Source organism: Hyla sarda, chromosome 2, assembly GCF_029499605.1.
Source record: "Hyla sarda isolate aHylSar1 chromosome 2, aHylSar1.hap1, whole genome shotgun sequence".
In the NCBI taxonomy this organism is placed as follows: domain Eukaryota; kingdom Metazoa; phylum Chordata; class Amphibia; order Anura; family Hylidae; genus Hyla; species Hyla sarda.
Window position 1 is genome coordinate 417,617,471 of NC_079190.1, and position 19,169 is coordinate 417,636,639.

Sequence of the window (19,169 nt, forward strand, 5' to 3'; positions counted from 1 at the left end):
TTTTACTAAGTGTGGTTTTTGTACATGCATCTGGGAATACATACATTGTGCCCTTGAGTATTACCCTTCCCCAGTACCCCCACCTTTTCTTTCTAAACCCCTAGTGATTTTACAGATTTTATTGTATATTGGTGTGAAATAAAGAACCTATTTTGTGGTGTGGTCTTTTGTCAGTGGTTTATTTTATTTATTTCGTACATAGATGAGTATTTTTTATTAATGTATTTATTTTTGTCCAGAAACAGCACCATTCTTATATGTAAGTGGTATCTGGTGTTACAGCTCAAAATGATTCATGTGGAAGGAGGTGACCTGCAATAACAGACATGTCCCATGGAAAAGAGTGAAGCTGTTTTTGGACAAAAAATTTACAAAAAAAAATCTTTTTTTTCTAATCTAATACGAAAAAATTAAATTGCAGTTGCCATCAATTCAACTCATGCAAGACAATTTTCCTGATAGTCTTAAAGAGGTGTTCCAGGAAAAAAACTTTTTTTTATATATCAACTGGCTCCAGAAAGTTAAACAGATTTGTAAATTACTTCTATTAAAAAATCTTAATCCTTTCAGTGCTTATGAGCTTCTGAAGTTAAGGTTGTTCTTTTCTGTCTATATCCTCTCTGATGACATGTGTCTCGGGAAACGTCCAGTTTAGAAGAGGCTTGCTATGGGGATTTGCTTCTAAACTGAGCGTTTCCGGAGACACGTGTCATCAGAGAGCACTTAGACAGAAAAGAACAACCTTAACTTCAGAAGCTCATAAGTACTGAAAGAATTAAGATTTTTTAATATAAGTAATTTACAAATCTGTTTAACTTTCTGGAGCCAGTTGATATATAAATTTTTTTTTTTTCCTGGATAACCCCTTTAACATTCATACCCAACAGTAACTTGTTTAAGAAGCTCCTCTATAGTTTATAACAAGCTATGTAGGGGCTTCTACATATAACTGAGGTATACCACATACTGAAGCCTTCTGTTTTAAGATATACATATAATTGAATAAACATTGAAATGTACATGTTACTTGCCAGCCAACAATTGTTAGTCCTAGTTTCCCTGATGAGCATTATGAACTCTGTCAGGTTGCATTTGTAAGCTTTAAACCTCATCCTTAATTGTAATGTGAAATGAGTCTGCAATTTGCATGCAGAATGCCCATCTGGTTTACATTACCATCTATTGGACTCAGTCGATTGGAAATAACTCAACCTCTCTGTCGGATGTAATTGTCAGCATATGTATTTCAAAATTACAGAGGTGAGCAAGTACAAGTGCATTTCAATGTGTTCCTCAGTACATGCCGCCAAAGAACACCTAAAGCCGATGTAAATTAATCATTGTTACTCTCTCTATCTCCTTTTTTTTTGTAATGAAAAAATTCCCTTTTTTGGGGGGGGGCAGTGCAAGTAGGGTTGGATGAGGAAAGAAATAGAAATCGGGACTATATATATTTAATGCATTGTAATTTTTAACATTGTAAATGATTGATTTTGCAAATCATTAAAGGGGTACTCCGGCGCTAAGACATCTTATCCCCTATCCAAAGGGGATCTTGCACGCAGCACCCCGTTAGAATCAGTCCCCGGAGCACGTGTGCTCCGGGTTTGATTACTCGCGATCACAGGGGCTGGAGCAATGTGACATCACGGCCCCGCCCCCGTGTGACATCACGCCCCACCCCCTGAATGCAAGCCTATGGGAGGGGGTGAGGACAGGTAAGTAGACTAGGCCCCATACAGGAGATTGTTGGGGCCATCTTCACATTAAGTAACAATTATTTATTTATATTTTAATTTGACTATTTCTATTGTTTACATAACATAACCAGAGAATACATTCGCCCACATCTTCTGACCAGTGCATCTCATAATCTACTCTGCTCATCTCAGATACACAAACTCAATACAATAGGAAGCCAGTTTCATAGGAAGTCAATTATCCTATCACTCAATATGTGTTTTGAGTGTCAAAGGAAAAAGAAATACTTAGAAGAAACCCATGGGAAGAACATACAATCTGTGCGCACATTTTTCCCTAGCTCATATTCACACCCAGGACTCCAGTGCATTAAGGACACAGTCTCAGCTACTTATTATAAGAAATCTCTCAACAAACTCACTATTTGTTAATTGCATCCAAACAAATATTGAGAATCAGATGAACATGACAAGGGAAAATAGCTATTATTGGTCAGCTAAGATTATTTAGCCACCTTATTATTTGTGGGCCAATATGATTTAGCCATCTTATTATTTGTGGGCCAATAAGATTTAGCCATCTTATTATTTGTGGGCCAATATTATTAAGCCATCTTATTCAATCCCATGCAGTAGAAAAGAATCTTGTGCAGTCTTGGGGATAAAAACATAAATTGATGGGTTTTAGACCTCCATGAATGCTGGCTGTCTTGCTGTCTGAAGCGCTTATTATGTAACAAAGGACAAAATACAATTTTCCAGTTAATTGTAACCTCTGTTTATGATGCTTCTTGTGAAACAGGAACCTACAATCAGTTCAGGCTATAAAAGGAAGGAAATGAAGAGATTAAATGGACAATTTCCTTTACGTCCAAATACAATGTTCACTAGTCCTTAGACTGTCACTAAGAGTGTCTTCTGCCAGAACATTTTTCCACAGTGCTAAACACCAATACCACAAAATTATGCAACATATGACCTCAATGACCTTTAAAGGGAAACTGACATCCCAAGAGCCCACACTAATCTGCTGGTACTGTGCAGGTGACGCCGATCAAAATGGTGTTTACCTTATCTACCTAGGTGCTGCCATTCCCCATATATTGCTAAAAATCCTAATATGTAAGTTAGGCTTTTTGTGCACTTGGGCATTCCCTAGCCCGAGGTACACTGGTTCTTCCTTCCAGCCGGTCCCCGATTTACCCTCCTAATATTCATAATCTCCCACTTCTGCACTTAGCAGCAAGGTGTTGAGATCCCATGCATGCGCAGTTATAGTCAGGGCCGGACATGCTGGAGACCTGTTCATCTCAACATGTAGCACCCCAGGAGGTGTAAATCAGGGACCAGTCAGGAAGTTTTAGGGAACGCCCTGAGTGCACCAAGAGCCTAATTGACATATTATGAGTCTTAGCAATATATTAGGAATGGGGACACCTAGGAAGATAACATAAATACCATTTGATCAGCCTTACCTGCATTAAAAGGCAGTACCAGCAGGGTAGTGTGGATGGTGCTGCTGTCAGTTCCCCTTTAAAGTATAGACATGCAATGTTTTTTATGTTTCTATATAATTTTCTCTTTCGTCCTCAACTGTCACTTCATTTATACAGGTGCACTTGGGACTTCTGTTCACAAAATTGTTGGGGTGCCCATCGGTCGAGATGATAGGTTTTAACTTTGGGATGACTGATAAAGTTATGCAACTGTTTTCCAAGATTCAGAGAAACTGCCGACAAAATCTATGAAGGGAGCAGCTTAATTAAAGAATTGAGAGGACAATAACAAAACTAAAATCATTAAAAGATAAGTAAATAAAGGAAACAATATAAAAAGTTATCAAACTTTTTAATGCAGATTTTACTTTACTTGAAATCTTTTCAAATCTGCCTAAATGGATATGTTAGGTGAAAATACTGATAATTATACACAGTTGTTACATTTATCATCAATGTCACCTCATGAATAAACCAGAACGTAAAATGAAGTGTGCATAACAAATAAGAGACTATACAGATAACCAGGCAAAGACACATCCAGAATGACTGCAGAGAGCAGAAGACCTAACCAGGTGGCTCATGTCAGACAATCTATTTGTTATGTCTAATCTTATAATTGCTGGGATTTAATGTTTTTGTCCCTTCATATTAACAGATGAGAACAGTAGCTCGGGCAAAAGGAGAAAAAAAACAATTGTTCTAAATCAAATTATCAATATAACAAAATATGTGGATTTTTTTTTGTTAGTTTTTTTGCTTTCTAAATTTAAAGGGGTAGTCCAGGATAAGAGATAGAGAGGTTTGTTTTTCCTCTAGAAACAGCATTACATTTATCATGCCCATAGGCTATGTCTAGTATTACAATCCATTCCAATTTACTTTAATGAAGATGAGCTAAAATATCAGTCAATGGAAGACACAGCAAAAAAAGATGTAAGATTAGAAACAGACTTATGTGTTCACCCCTTATGTTCAAAGCTATAAAAGAAAATCCAACAAATATCAGTTATGTAGGGCAAAAATGTATATTTTGCCCCAGATTAGGGGCAGATTAAGAGTGATCAGTGGCCTTGGGAATTAATAATTTTATAGCCATATATGAGAGTTATCAGGCAAATTCAGTTCATGATTTCAACCAATTCTATCATGGTGGTCCGTGGTGATATCCATATACACATAAGGCTGTCAGCTGTAATAAGCAGGTTCAGCCAGGTCTAATGTATATAGATAGACATTTAAGAGTCCATGTAGATCCTCTGGCTATGGTTCTTTGGGGTTGCCCTAATGCCTTGTATAAACCCATATGGGAAATCCAGGATAATTCTAAGCAATCTATTTTAAGAAAGCTCAATTGTTATTAGAAATCCAATTTTAATTGTCTTCTGGAGAAATGAATGGATTCTGCTTCGGAATGTTTCTTTTAGTTGCTCTGAATTCATCAATAATGGTACGTGTCAGCATGTTTGTATTAGAGCAATATACAATGCCAGATGTGGGAGATATCATTAGCCCTATTAAGCTAAGTATTTCCTTTAATTCATCATGTAATGAAAGGGTGTGAGGTGCACATGGCTCTGCTGGCCTGAACAACATGCCCCATTCTGAATAATGACTACTCTTCACTCACTGAGAGGAAACCTACATTTGCAGAATTGGACATGCTTGACTTTAATAATGTATCTTTTCTAATGTCCGACGGCTCTTTAGTGTCACTTTCCTTAGATAATGAAAGGGTAATAAAGGGAATACAATTAGCCTCTTATTCTCCAGGTAGAAAGCATCTGCTTTTAAGGAGCTTTTCAGTGAATGCTGAGCTCCTGCCGTGAGTGGTCAAACAATGAACTTATGTCTATTCACTGAACTTTTGCTGGGAGGGAAGTACAGTGGTCCCATAATGAACTGTCAACCTTGACACAGTTTTCCACAGAACACTATTCTAGACCAACCACAAAAAAAAAACATGGTTCTGTTCATTTAGTTTAGTTGTTTAGGGCATTATTTTAGTTGTCTTCGTTTCTCAACCTCGTCGTTATTCTGAACTTTTCATTATTCACATTACGAAAACATTTTTTTTTCTTAAGCACATTCTTTGTTCAGTATTCTAAACTATTTGTCGTTATTGTTGAAGTTATCATTCATACCAATATGGCATTCCTAACTGCGTTCTTTTAGTTAAAACCTTTACAGAGGAAAAGTGGAGCAGTTCCCCAAAGCAACTAATCAGGTTGCTTCTTTTGAAAAATGAAGGGAGCAATCTGATTGGTTGCTATGGGCAACTGCTCCACTTTTCCTCTGCACAGGTTTTGATAAATCTCCCTCAATTTCTCTCTCTGTTACAAGATCTACTCCACCAACTCCTAAAACATAAACAACCCCCTTCCTGTCTGCAGTCTGACTCCACAGAAACACAAAAGGGGTATGCTGACTGGCCAATAAAATACACATGACTATAACCCCACCCTTCCAAAAAAAACTAATCGATTGATTCCAAATGCATTATCAGAAATGTAACAAAAAGATTCAAATGAATTCATTAGAGATGGGCGAATCGAAGCTGGCAAAGTAAAATTCGTTCTGAATTTCATGAAAAATTTTATTCTGAATGAATCCGAATTTCCTCACGCTTTGTGGTAACAAATCACCTTATTCACTATATTTTGTGCTGGCCAGGGGGCTAAAATGGCACCTACATGTGTGAGGACATGGGGCAAGGAAGTCTGGGAAGACGGGTAGGAGGGATCACCCTGAATCACATAGCGGCATGCAGCCTATAAGCAGCCAGCCAGCCCTGTGATGTCACAGCCCTATATGTATTCGGCAGCCATTGGTTGGCTTTGGCATTATCAGGATGTTTTGCTGAGAGAGAAGAGACTGTGTGTGTGCACTAATCACCATTACTGACAATACAGATCTTTACAGCGGCGAATCCATTCACCTCATGCCCGCATTCATTCTGGCTAGAGAGAGAGCAGACAATGTGTGGTCACAAATCAGCGTTACTGACAAAACAGATAAGCACAGAGGAAATCCATTGACCTCAAGTCCGCATCACTGCAGGCAGGCAGCGTTTAGAAGTCATTTCATAGTCTGCTAATTGAGATCAAAACAGGAAGCACTCCCCATTCAATGACTGCAAGCAACCATAGTACAAGCAGGGAGAGTTCAGAGAGAGAGAAAATATGCTTTTTTTCTATTGCAACCATACTGGGGTGTATTACTGTAAAAAAAAAAGTGAAAAATATAGGCACCCCGCAGTTCTACATTTTATTCTGGTTAAAGCTAATAGGGGACAGGAAATGTAAAATAACAGAGGGCAGTACACCATGCAGAAAAGTCCTGGTGCAAGCAGCCAAAACGGACCTTGGTCACTTGTCCCCAAGCATTTTTTTTGTCTCTCTCTCTCTCTCTCTCTCTCGCTCTATATATATATATATATATATATATATATATATATATATATATATATATATATATATATATAAATATACAAAGACCCATTCAATGTTCCGCAAGCTTCTGTTGCAGCCGTTTAGGGGCGTATTTCTCTATAAAAATTAAAATATAGACATACTCCGCTGTTGTTCGTGTTTACTGTTTAAAGCGTATAGTGGCCTGTTAGTGTAAAATCAGGGATATATACACACATTGAGTGTTCTGCAAGTTTCTGTTGCATCACTTTATGTTCGTATTGCTCTATAAAAAGTAAAATATAAACACACACCACTGTTCTACAAGTATGTCAGGCAGAGAAGTGCTAGAGCAGTAGCAGAGGCCTAAGCAGGGGCGAGTGGCAGCAGGAGTCGCAGTGAGAGGTCTGAGCTCCCAGTGTCAGCTAGCGGTCGTTTCTCGACCAGCAACCCAGCAGCCGTCATTGATTGGTTAACTCGGTCATCCATTTCATCCCAAGTGACATCCGACACCCCCAGTCAACAGTCGGTGGGTTCCTCAGACTCATCCCTCAGTTGGCATGGCCCGGGAGCAGTCCCTGTCCTCCAACTGCCTCTGTCGTATGCTGTTCCCTCATGTAGAGAAGTATTGTATGCTGTGGGCTCAGCTCCGCTATACAGCGAGGACGATCAACTAGAGGACAGTCAGCAGCTACTGATCAGACAAGATGTGGAGGAGACATCCGCTGCCTCCTCCATTATGCAGGCAAGTAGTGATGAGGAGAGTGGTATGGAAAGTGGTGTTGCGAGTGTTCAGGCTCCTGAAACAGACACCGTTAAGGAACCTGAGGATTACATCACTGACGTGCATACACAACTCGATGATGATGAAGCTGATCTCACTTGGGAGCTGGGAGCAGAAGGGGCTTCATCATCATCAGGAGAAGAGGGTGGCAGGTTGCCCGTGAGGCAGGATCTTAGCCAGCAAGGTGGTAGCATGGTTGGGAGTAAGCAGGGTGGCAGCAGTGTGAAGTCTAGAACCAAATGTGCCACCTCTTCTCATGCTGCTGCCACCTCCAGGCTCTATCATTCTACCGCCCTATGGTCTCGTCATGCTGCAGCCACCTCCAGGCTCTTTCATTGTGCTACCCTATGGTCTACTCATGCTGCTGCCACCTCCAGGCTCTGTCATTGTGCCACTCTGTGGCCTACATAGGCTGCCGCTCCCTCCAGACTGTGTCCTTGTGCCGCCATAAGATGTCATGCTGCTGGTGGCACATTATCCCCTCAATGACCTAGGACGTACCGGTACATCCTGAGTCATCTCCCGTTCCATAACGCAGGGCCAGTCATAGCGGGTCGGGCCCGGCCTCTAAGCTAATAGTGTGCTGCACTGATCATGGTGCCGTGTGCTATTAACCCTTTAAACGCAGCGTTCAAAGTTGATTGCTGCGTCTAAAGTGAAAGTAAACCACGCCCTGGCTAGCTCAGTGGGCTGTTCCGGACCACCTCGGCGAAATTGCGGTGTCCCAAACAGCTGGAGGACATGTGGAGGATCCCCTACCTTCCTCCTGTATGTCCAATCGCGGAATGACTGCTCCGTGGCTGAGATCCAGGCATGAGCAGTCAAGCGGCAGAATTATTAATCAATGTTATCCTATGGGATAACAAAGATCAATGTCAAATATCAGTGTGTGCAATGCTATAGCCACCTATAGGGGCTATAATATTGCAAAAAAAAGTAAAAAAATTAGTTAATAAAGATCATTTAACACCTTCCCTAATAAAAGTAAGAATCCCCTCCCTACCCTTTTCCCATTTAAAAACAAAACAAAAAAAAAACATTGTAAATAAAAATAAACATATGTGGTATCCCTACATGCGGAAATGTCTGAGTTATAAAATTATGTCATTAATGAAACCGCACGGTCAATGACGTACGCGCAATAAAATTCCAAAATAGCGTATTTTTGTCACTTTTTATATCATGAAAAAATTAATAAAAAGTGATCAAAAAGTCCAAACAATACAAAAATGATACTGCTAAAAACTTCAGACCACGGTGCAAAAAATGAAACTACCCCATACCCGGAGAAACAAAAAAGTTATAGCGGTCAGAAGAGGACACTTTTAAACGTATACATTTTCCTGCATGAAGTTATGATTTTTTCCAGAAGTACGACAAAATCAAACCTATATAACTAGGGTATCGTTTTAATTGTATAGACATAAAGAATAAAGATAAGATGTAATTTTTACTGAAAAATGTACTGCGTAGAAACAGAAGCCCCCAAAATTTACAAAATTGTGCTTTTTTTCAATTTTGTCGCACAATATTATTTTTTTTCAGTTTTGCCATAGATTTTTGGGTAAAATGGCTGATATCATTACAAATAAGAATTGGTGGTGCAAAAATTAAGCCATCATATCGATTTTTAGGTGCAAAATTGAAAGAGATGATTTTTTAAAGGTAAGGAGGAAAAAACTCTGCACCTAAAAATACTTTTGATGGCTTATTTTTTGTGCCACCAATTCTACTTTGCAGTGACATCAGTCATTTTACCCAAAAATCTACGGCGAAAGGGAAAAAAAATCATTGTGTGACAAAATTGAAGAAAAAACACCATGTTGTAAATTTTGGGGGCTTCCGTTTCTACGCAGTACAATTTTTATTCTGTAGGTCCATACAATTAAAGTGATACCCTACTTATGTAGGATTGATTTTGTCGTACTTCTGGAAAAAATCATAACTACATGCAGGAAAAGGCTATAACTTTTTTATTTTTCTGCATATGGGGCGGTATGAGGGCTAATTTTTTGTGCCATGATCTGAAGTTTTTATCGGTACCATTTTCGTGTTGATCAGACTTTTTGATCGCTTTTAATTAATTTTTTCATGATATAAAAAGTGACCAAAAATGCGCTATTTTGGACTTCGGAATTTTTTTGCGCGTACGCCATTGACCCTGCAGTTTATTTAATAAGATTTTTTTTATAGTTCGGTCATTTACGCACGCGGCGATACCACATATGTTTATATTTATTTACATGTTTGTTTTAAAATTGGAAAAGGGGGGGGGGGGTGATTTGGACTTTTATAAGGGAAAGGGTTAAATCACATTTATTAACTTTTTTTTACACTTTTTTTTGCAATGTTATAGCTCCCACAGGGGGCTATAACATTGCATACACTGATTGCCAGCACTGTTCACTGCAAAGCCATAGCTCTGCATTGATCAGTGTTATCGGCGGTGAATCTCATGCTAGGAGCAATCAATCGCCGATTGGACGCGCTGGAGGAAGGTGAGTCACCCTTCGCCCGGGCCTAGCTGATCGGGACACCACATTTTCACTGCGGTGGTCCCGATCAGCCCCACTGAGCAGCCGGGAAGGTTTTACTTTCATTTTAGATGCAGCGTTCAACTTGCATCTAAAGGGTTAATAGCGCACGGCACCACGATCGCTGCCGCGTGCTATTAGCCCCTGGTCCCGGCTTCAATACATGTTGGGACCGACCCGATATGACACGCGAGAGTCGGCCACAGACGTAAATATACGTCAGTGGTCGTTAAGGGGTTAATTGTAGTCATTTCAGTCTTTTGCATCATTTAGATTTTCATCTTTCCATCCCTTTTTTTTTTCATATTGTCTATTTATTCAGGTTACCAGATTAGTATGAATATATGAAAACATTTTGTTCCTGGCCTCAGATGGATCCGAATGTCTGAATAAGAACATTTTCATATGAAAATCAATTCCTTATTAAAATAATTGCACATTTTCACACTATTCTAGTCATTGGCCCAGATTTATCAAACTGTGTGAGAGAAAAAGTGGAGAGATTTTCCCCACAAAACCAATCACAGCTCAGCTTTCACTTTACCAGTGCTCGTTAGCTGAGCTGTGATTGGTTGCTGTGGGAAAATCTCTCCACTTTTTCTCTCACACAGTTTGATTAATCTGGATCATTATCTCTGTTTAATAAATAGTGGCCCTCATTTATTAAGCTAAAACTGACTAATTTCTGTCAGATTATTCCAAGTTATTTTGGCACATAGGGGGGTATGTATGAAGGATTTTATCCTGTTTTTTTTAATGTGATTTGTCTCAAATTTCCTTTTATGTCACTTTTTGCGACAAATAATTGCGCCAAATGGTTTAGAACAATATCACTGATTTCACTTTGTTGGTCGTGATTTCAGTTACAATCATTCTTTTGTCTGGAATTCATTAATTGCGACTTTTCGATTTGGCACAAGTTTAGGCACAAATACCTTCATTTAGGCGCAAATCTACACCACAAAAAAAGTGACAGAGAAAATAGCTACAACAATAGAATGTCCCAAAGTCAGATTTACTGCCTGGAATTCTGGGGTCTGCGCCTTTTGTAGGGCTACATTTGTTCCATAATTACAAACTTGCGTACGACAATTGATAATTTTGGCGCAAATATGCTCCATTTGACGCAAAAAAACATACATAAAATCACACATTGCTACACCATTATTGATACATGTCCCCCATAGTGTCTGTGACATGTCTGCACCAGTCTGCGACAGTGTGCGAAAGGAAAATCTCACAAATCCGACACTGCATTGTGAAAAGCCGAAAAAGGGGAATAGTCTGTCGCAAAGGGGGCGTGGTTGTCCTGAAAAGGGGTGTGGTTTCACAACCCGACCAATGTACTGTACTATTGAATAAATGGCTGGAAATTTCCACCTAGAAAAAGCTGGTCAAAAAATGTTCTCGACTTGTAAATCTGTGAAACCCCATAGTAAATAGAAAGGAATCCTGCAAGTCTGAAACAATATTTCACATTAGTAAAAACCCAACACTTAGTAAATAAGCGCCAGTATGTATTGCCATCACAACGACAGCTATGAACATTGTCCATCGTAAGTCTTCTGTATTACAAACATCTAAATAATTACAGATTATAAACTCTTGGCATAAAACAGACCACAGTCCCAAGTAGGGAAGGGAAAAATATTGATTAGTCTAAATTGCTTGTTTATTCACATTTATTTAATTTAATTTTTTTACTTCACTTTGTTCAGTATAAAGGGAATCTGTCAGCTGTATTTTCTGCTTAAATCTGCAGGCACCATTGGATAGCTGTTAGGGTATAAAACTAAACAGCACCTTTCCTGGAGTTGATGGTAGTCAGCAAATTGCCTTTATTTTGTAATCAAGTGTCAAGGAGGCGGAGCCAAGCTGCTTTAGTACCACAGCCTGGCATGTCTTCTCGTTCACCATCCAGCCTCTCCTTGATTGATATACAAGGTCCTGTACTTCAAGGAGGGGCAAGGAGAAATCCTGACAGCTATTCAATGTTGTCTGCTGCTTTTAGAAGTGAATAGAGCTGACAGTTTCCCTTTAACTTGGTAGGATATAGTAATGTCATAGAAGGTTGTCCTCCATCCGATATTAGGATGATAAATTACGTAAATAAAGAGTTTTCATATAATATTAAACGAAGAATCGTTTTTCCCACATACTGCACAACAAGTTTCTGCTCTTGACTGCAAGTATCTTTCTTAAAATCTTTCTAAAAAAAAAAATTCTTACCTTTGTATAAGTTTTTAGGTACTTGACATGTATGGCCACATCCATTGGAACAGCACTTCTTTACCCCAGAGCATTCATTATCAGCATCACAGCTTTCCACACATGCTGCCGCAAATCCACTGGCTTTCTCTGGAGCTGGGCAGTCGCCTTGTTTTACTGACAAGACGGATTTCAGAAACTCACAGCTGGTTAAACATTCATAGTGCTTCTTCGGAAACAGTGGCTAAAAACAACAACAAAAAAATGGGTGTCAATTTTATTATTATGCCATTCTATGATCAGAGATGAGCAAACATTTTAAAAGTTTGGTTCTGCCAGTTTGCCGAACTCAAAAAAAGTTCTAGTTCTGGCATAACTAGTTCTGTTCAAACCTGTACTTCAGAATTTGCCCAAAAATGTGTGTATAACACTGTATAAGAGCCATAGGAGTGTATCTGGGTGCAGATGGTCACTGCAACAATATGATCAATTTGGAGCAGCACCACCAAAAAAAATGCATCTAGACAAACAACTAAAATTATCTAGCCAAGACCATTGTTGATTAATAACCCCCATGTCTCTGTGTGTGCCGGAGACATGGTTCTGGCAATCAGCTGATCAGCAGGGGTATTGGGTATTGGCCTCCTAGTGATCTGATAATGATGACTTTGGATTAGAGGAGGGCAATGGAACCATAGGATCTGTAGAGAGTGGGGCCTTTGCCTTCTCCCACCTCTCTAAAAGTGAAAGTGTTACTAACACTGTGCTATGTATGATCTTCTGCATTTCTTTTTAGTTACTAGGACACTTTATTCATTTAATAGAGCAATGGCCAATGATATATGCACAGTTGCAGCATTTTTGTTAATTATTTTGTTTATAGTGATAATTCGAGTTTTCCTTAAAATCTAATGAAAACTGCAACACATTGAGTTCTGTCAACATATATACAGTAAACAAGTCTTCAAACTTGACGATAATATACACAACATGGAGATACTGTCACCGTTTATTCATTTTCATGTAAGCTGTTGCCATATGATATGAGCTATTTTAGACTTTGTTTATCTGACAGGAAGTCTGTTATGCTTAGGGACAAATGCCTCCACGGTGATGAAATGCTATCGTTGATCATCATCAGTCCTGATAAGCTCCTGAAGCAGTTATTCCTAAGTGTCAGTGCTGTATGTCCAGCGCTTCTTATATAATGCAGCTTGTATTTTACAGTACTGGCCCTTTAATTATAGCATCCACTTAAAAGCACTGAACATGTGAAGAGAAGTGTTGTCTTCTGTGAGTTGCAAATTTGCAGCTAGTTAATTAAAATGGTTTATTATCCCTTGGGGTCCCATTCGCCCCCTGGCCCTCAGCTCTCTTGCTCTGTTTTGCGGCAATTTTTTTCTGAGCTATAAGTGTTTTGCTCTTCATTACTATTCTTTGAAGTTCTAAATTTAGGTTCAATTACTGATCAGTAAGATGCTGCAGATCTACCCACAATCTACAGCTGTTCTGCAACTGTCCATTGGCAGACAAAATCTGTCAGATTTCCCTTCAATTGTCACCAATGAGGACATACAAAATGTGTTATTAGCAATCGTGCAAAGCCGTCATCAAAGTAATAGGGGGCTACTTTGAAGAGTCTAAAATATTAAACATATTCTGGTTTATTTAATACTTTTTATTCACTACTTAATTCCATATGTTTTCCTTTATAGCTTTCTAGTTTTCTTGGCTTTAATATGAATTTATGATGTAGAAAAAAAAAGAAAAAAAAACAAACAAACAAACAAAAGAAGTCATGAAATAAAAAGGTGTGTCAAAATTTTTGAGTGGTGCTATATTTATAAAAAAAAGAAGGTAATATATATATATATATATATATATATATATATATATATATATATAAATGACTCAAACCTGTGTAGTGTATAAAATACATATTACTCCAAACAAGAATACTACAAAATAGGATCAAAGATCAAGGTATAAACTTTTAATTGAAAAGATAGATTTAAAAGGCACAGAAAATACAAGACAAAAAATGAACACACACAACAGCGAAGGGTAAGTTAACCATACGTTTACATGATGAAACACTAAATGGCTCCAACGGAAAGGAAAACATATCCTGGTACAGACATAAAAGATGGCAATGTAAGAAAAGCAAAGTGCCAACACACACAATCAAATAAATGCTGACCAAAACAGGATTCCCCTGGGGTCAGCACACACCTGGGTAAGGTCAATGCACATGGCAGAAATGAGGCTCTCACCATTTTATAACCATCCATCTTGTATTGGTCAGCATTTCTTTGATGAGTTTGCGCTGTGCTTATCTTATATTGCCATCTTTAATATCTGCACCAGGATATGTCTTTCTTTCCATTAGAGCCATTGCTTTAATTTTTTCTCAACATATAAACATATGGTTAACTTACCCTTCCCTATAATGTGTGTTTCTGAGGTTTTAGCATTTTTTTGTCTTGTATTTATTGTGTCTGAATTGACCTTAATTATAGTATTATCTTATTTTAGTGTTCTTGTTTGAAGTAATATGGTCCTATATTTACATATGCATCCATAAAAATACTGTATCTACAACACTATGAACATCGATGGTTAAGACCTGTGGTTGTCACCTTATAAATAGAAAACTAAAAACATCAAGTCCATTTGTTTGTTTGTTTGTTCTTACTTATTGAATCCCGATAATGAAACATGTGTTTTTTCTATTTTCTATTTCTATGTTCTTTAAATCTATTTTTTACTACATTATTATGGGGGCAACCATCTTGCCTAAGCTGTTTTACCAGCATTTAGTGATATGCTTTACAGAAAGCTCCACATACTAGACTCAATGAAATCTCCAAACCCTATTCTTTGTAAGGGGGGGGGGGGGGGGTTGTGAGCATGATGTGTGACCTGTGCAGAGGATATTTTACAAAAAGGGGGAAGCTGAGTTACTATGGTGTCATCCAGAAGGTGGGCCATTTATATGGATACACCTTAATAAAATGGGAATGGTTGGTGATATTAACTTCCTGTTTGTGGCACATTAGTATATGTGAGGGGGGAAACTTTTCAAGAAGGGTGGTGACCATGGCAGCCATTTTGAAGTCGTCAAATTTGAATCTAACAATAGGAAGAGGATCATGTGACACATCAAACTTATTGGGACTTTCACAAGAAAAACAATGATGTGCTTAGTTTTAATGTAACTTTATTCTTTCATGAGTTATTTACAAGTTTCTGACCACTTATTAAATGTGTTCAATGTGTTGCCCATTGTGTTAGATTGTCAATGCAACCCTCTTCTCCCACTCTTCACACACTGATAGCAACACCGCAGGAGAAATGCTAGCACAGGCTTCCAGTATCCGTAGTTTCAGGTGCTGCACATCTCGTATATTCACAGCATAGACAATTGCCTTCAGATGACCCCAAAGATAAAAGTCTAAGGGGTCAGATCAGGAGACCTTGGGGGCCATTCAACTGGCACACGACGACCAATCCACTTTACAGGAAACTGTTCATCTAGGAATGCTCGGACCTGACACCCATGATGTGGTGGTGCACCATCTTGCTGGAAAAACTCAGGGAACGTGCCAGCTTCAGTGCATAAAGAGCGAAATTTCGCATATCCAGTGGCCTTGAGGTTTCCATTGATGAAGAATGGCCCCACTATCTTTGTATCACATATACCACACCATACCATCTATTTTTGTGTTCCAACAGTCTTGGAGGGATCTATCCAATGTGGGTTAGTGTCAGACCAATAGTGGTGGTTTTGTTTGTTAACTTCACCATTCACATTAAAGTTTGCCTCATCACTGAACAAAATCTTCTGCATAAACTGAGGGTCCTGCTCCAATTTTAGTTTTGCCCATTCTGCAGCACCTGAAACTACGGATACTGGAAGCCTGTGCTAGCATTTCTCCTGCTGTGTTGCTATCAGTGTGTGAAGAGTGGGAGAAGAGGGTTGCATTGACAATCCAACACAATGGGCAGTACATTGAACACATTTTATAAGTGATCAGAAACTTGTAAATAACTCATGAAAGAATAAAGTTACGTTAAAACCAAGCACATCATTGTTTTTCTTGTGAAATTCCCAATAAGTTTGATGTGTCACATGACCCTCTTCCTATTGAAAAAAACAAAAGTTGGATTCAATATGGCCGACTTCAAAATGGCCACCATGGTCACCACCCATCTTGAAAAGTTTCCCCCCTCACATATACTAATGTGCCACAAACAGGAAGTTAATATCACCAACCATTCCCATTTTATTAAGGTGTATCCATATAAATGGCCCACCCTGTATATACTGGTGCCACCGTTCATTGTAATTCTGTACTGATCACTTTCCAGCAGCCTCTTCCTTGTCACAGACAGAACAGGAAGTCTCAGCTTAATATTAAGTCTAGTGGCCAGACTGAAAACTGCAATATTTTCCTGTGAAAAAATGGAAGTATACTACTGTATCACTATTATAACTATGTTACTTTACACGTTTCTGGGAGTTTGTATGTTGTATACAGTAAATGTTCAGCCAAGCGTCTACCGCACTTTGTATCTCATGTGTATGAGCATTTTAGCAACTGATACAATGTAGATTTAAGATATGTTTTACTTATAAAATGTAAAATGTTGTCAAGTCACCAAGAGTAAGACATGGCATATTATAAGACACATTTTTTTTTCCATACCCAGAATAAATGTAACATACCTCACAGAGACTTTGGCAGCTATTCTTTTTCAAATCCCAGGTTTCTTTACAAGGTTCCAAGCACTGTTGAAAGATTGAACAAACACTTAGTCAAATGGTTGTCATTTTGCAGCTTGTGTTTTAATTTTATTTCTTGGGAATGTAAAACAGCAACTCAGGAAAAAAAACAAAGGCAGCAGACATAACAGAGTTGTGAGTATTGTGACTCACATGGAATCTGTCATTAAATGCTCTCTAATTCCCGTGAACTGAGAAGTTTGTGCAGAGATGTATCTGGGATTTTGTCCACCCACAAAGTCTTTATGTCAGAGAGTATTGAGCCGGTTATACAAAAAGCTTGTTTTATTTTTTCAATTTCATGGAAACTGGATCCTTCTGAAATTCTAGCACAGTTTTCCTGAATTTCTAATTAACGCAGTGAATTATTTATAGCTTAGAAAGCTGACAATATGTTTCTAGTAATAGCAGTATGGTCTGTAAACATATGATACCTAGACACATCAATGCGAAAAGCTTACCAGGGACTAGTCCATTTATTTATGGAAATACTTACAGGAAAGTAGATTTCAAATGGAATTGGACTAGTATCGATGAACTGACAGAGAGAAAGATATAACAGATATTGGATTGATAGATAGATATTTAGATAGATATATAGATAGATATGTGATAGATAGATATATACGTGATAGATAGATAGATAATACTGAGGACACTATTACATGGGCCATTGTGCACCGTAAATAAGTACCGATCTCTTAGATCGACAATCATTTAAAGAGCCTTTTACAAGACTTGACTATGATGGTGTCAGGGCTTCCCAAATGATCACCTGATCAATCATACAGACCTTTTCTTCCATCTTTCATCAGCTTCACATACCCCAATATATCGAAGAGATGGACAGCCAATGAATGATGTTTTTTTAACCGGTCCAAAATAAGTGATCAGTCAACCAACCTATTGTACAGTGATATTGGCCTGTTTGGCCAATAATTTTCCCATTGTTTGAGGGCTTATATATAGATATATAGATTTTCTCACACACATTTATTAACTTAAATTGGTTTGCTAAGGGATAGATGATAAATATCCACACTTGGAGCCCCACTGATCACTAGAATGGGGGGTATGGGCATCCTGACATGCCATGTCTAAAGGTCTGACAGAAACAGAGAAGTGCTATACTTGGCTGTCTCTGTCATTCTCAAACGGTTTTAATAGTATATCCAAGCACCTGCTCAGCCACCACTCCATTTAAAGTTCTCTAAACTGAAGTAGTATAGTGAAGAGGAACATGATGTTAAACCCCTTCTTTAGTGATCAGTGAGGAACATAGCACTGAGACCCCCAATGATCATTTATTACCTAACTACAGGATAGCTGATACATGTCTATTGTGGGAAAACCTTTGAAAGGTTTAATAAAGGTCTAATAAATTCGCTGCATGCTTCCCCGCAGACTGTCTCTAGTTCACTTATTGTAAGAGAAGTTTATGGATCTGCATGGAGGTCTTCAGAAGCTATAACTAAGATTTGTAAAGTGTATTTTAGGATTCAGCTGTCAATTACTAGTTAAAAGATACTCTTACAAGCCAATAAAGTAAATGAGTAAGCATGTTCTGTTTCCCCTCCAGTCACACACTCGGAGGTGAAGGAAGACTCCTAGAAATCACTAGGCACTGTGTTAGGCACTGTCAGCATATCCTATGTAGGTGACAATGAAGTCTAACAAGAGCAAGAACAAATAGTAGAGTCGGGCCATAAATGGAAGATAACCTCATATTTCTCCTAGGAAACAGTGGCATTCTCAGAAAGGGATCATATTTTTTGGTAAGAGGGTTCTTTAAAACTTGTATATTTACTCCAAAGCTGTAATATTCCTGAATGTAAGCACTTTAATAGAGTGGTCTATTTTAGACAAGACCTAGCTCATGTTTAGCTGATAAAGGATGGATTACCCACTCAAGATTCCACTCTGCTAGATAACATAGAGCTTTGTCTAATGCAGCTTTCAGCACTATAGGACTACATCAAAGAGAGCAATGGGTCACATGTACAGCAGATCCAGTGGTTACAGTGGACACACTTTTTTGTGTCTCATCCATTCATCAATCCATCAAATCTATCTCTTTGGTGGTGGATCCATTTTATTAGGCAAATGTAAATGGGACTGATATTTTTCTGTCTATATTGGCCTTTGGGGAGCTTTGGGGAGAATGTGTTTAGTTTTTACTCCTAGAGACACAACTCTTTTTTTTTTATTCTTCCATTAACACAGCAATTGAAGGACTTGTTTTTGCGTGACA

General features: G+C 38.4%; 1 protein-coding gene across 1 annotated transcript in view; it reads right to left on the reverse strand.

Annotated features, from left to right (window-relative positions):
• The window catches only part of ANOS1 (anosmin 1), a 162,470-nt gene that overhangs the window by 60,126 nt on the left and 83,175 nt on the right, over nucleotides 1-19,169 (reverse strand). Inside the window, exons 3-4 of the mRNA XM_056558868.1 lie at nucleotides 16,862-16,924; nucleotides 12,154-12,376 (exon numbers count right to left, since the gene is read on the reverse strand). Of these exons, the coding sequence (XP_056414843.1) occupies nucleotides 12,154-12,376; nucleotides 16,862-16,924 (286 nt within the window). The remainder of the gene's footprint in view (nucleotides 1-12,153; nucleotides 12,377-16,861; nucleotides 16,925-19,169) is intronic.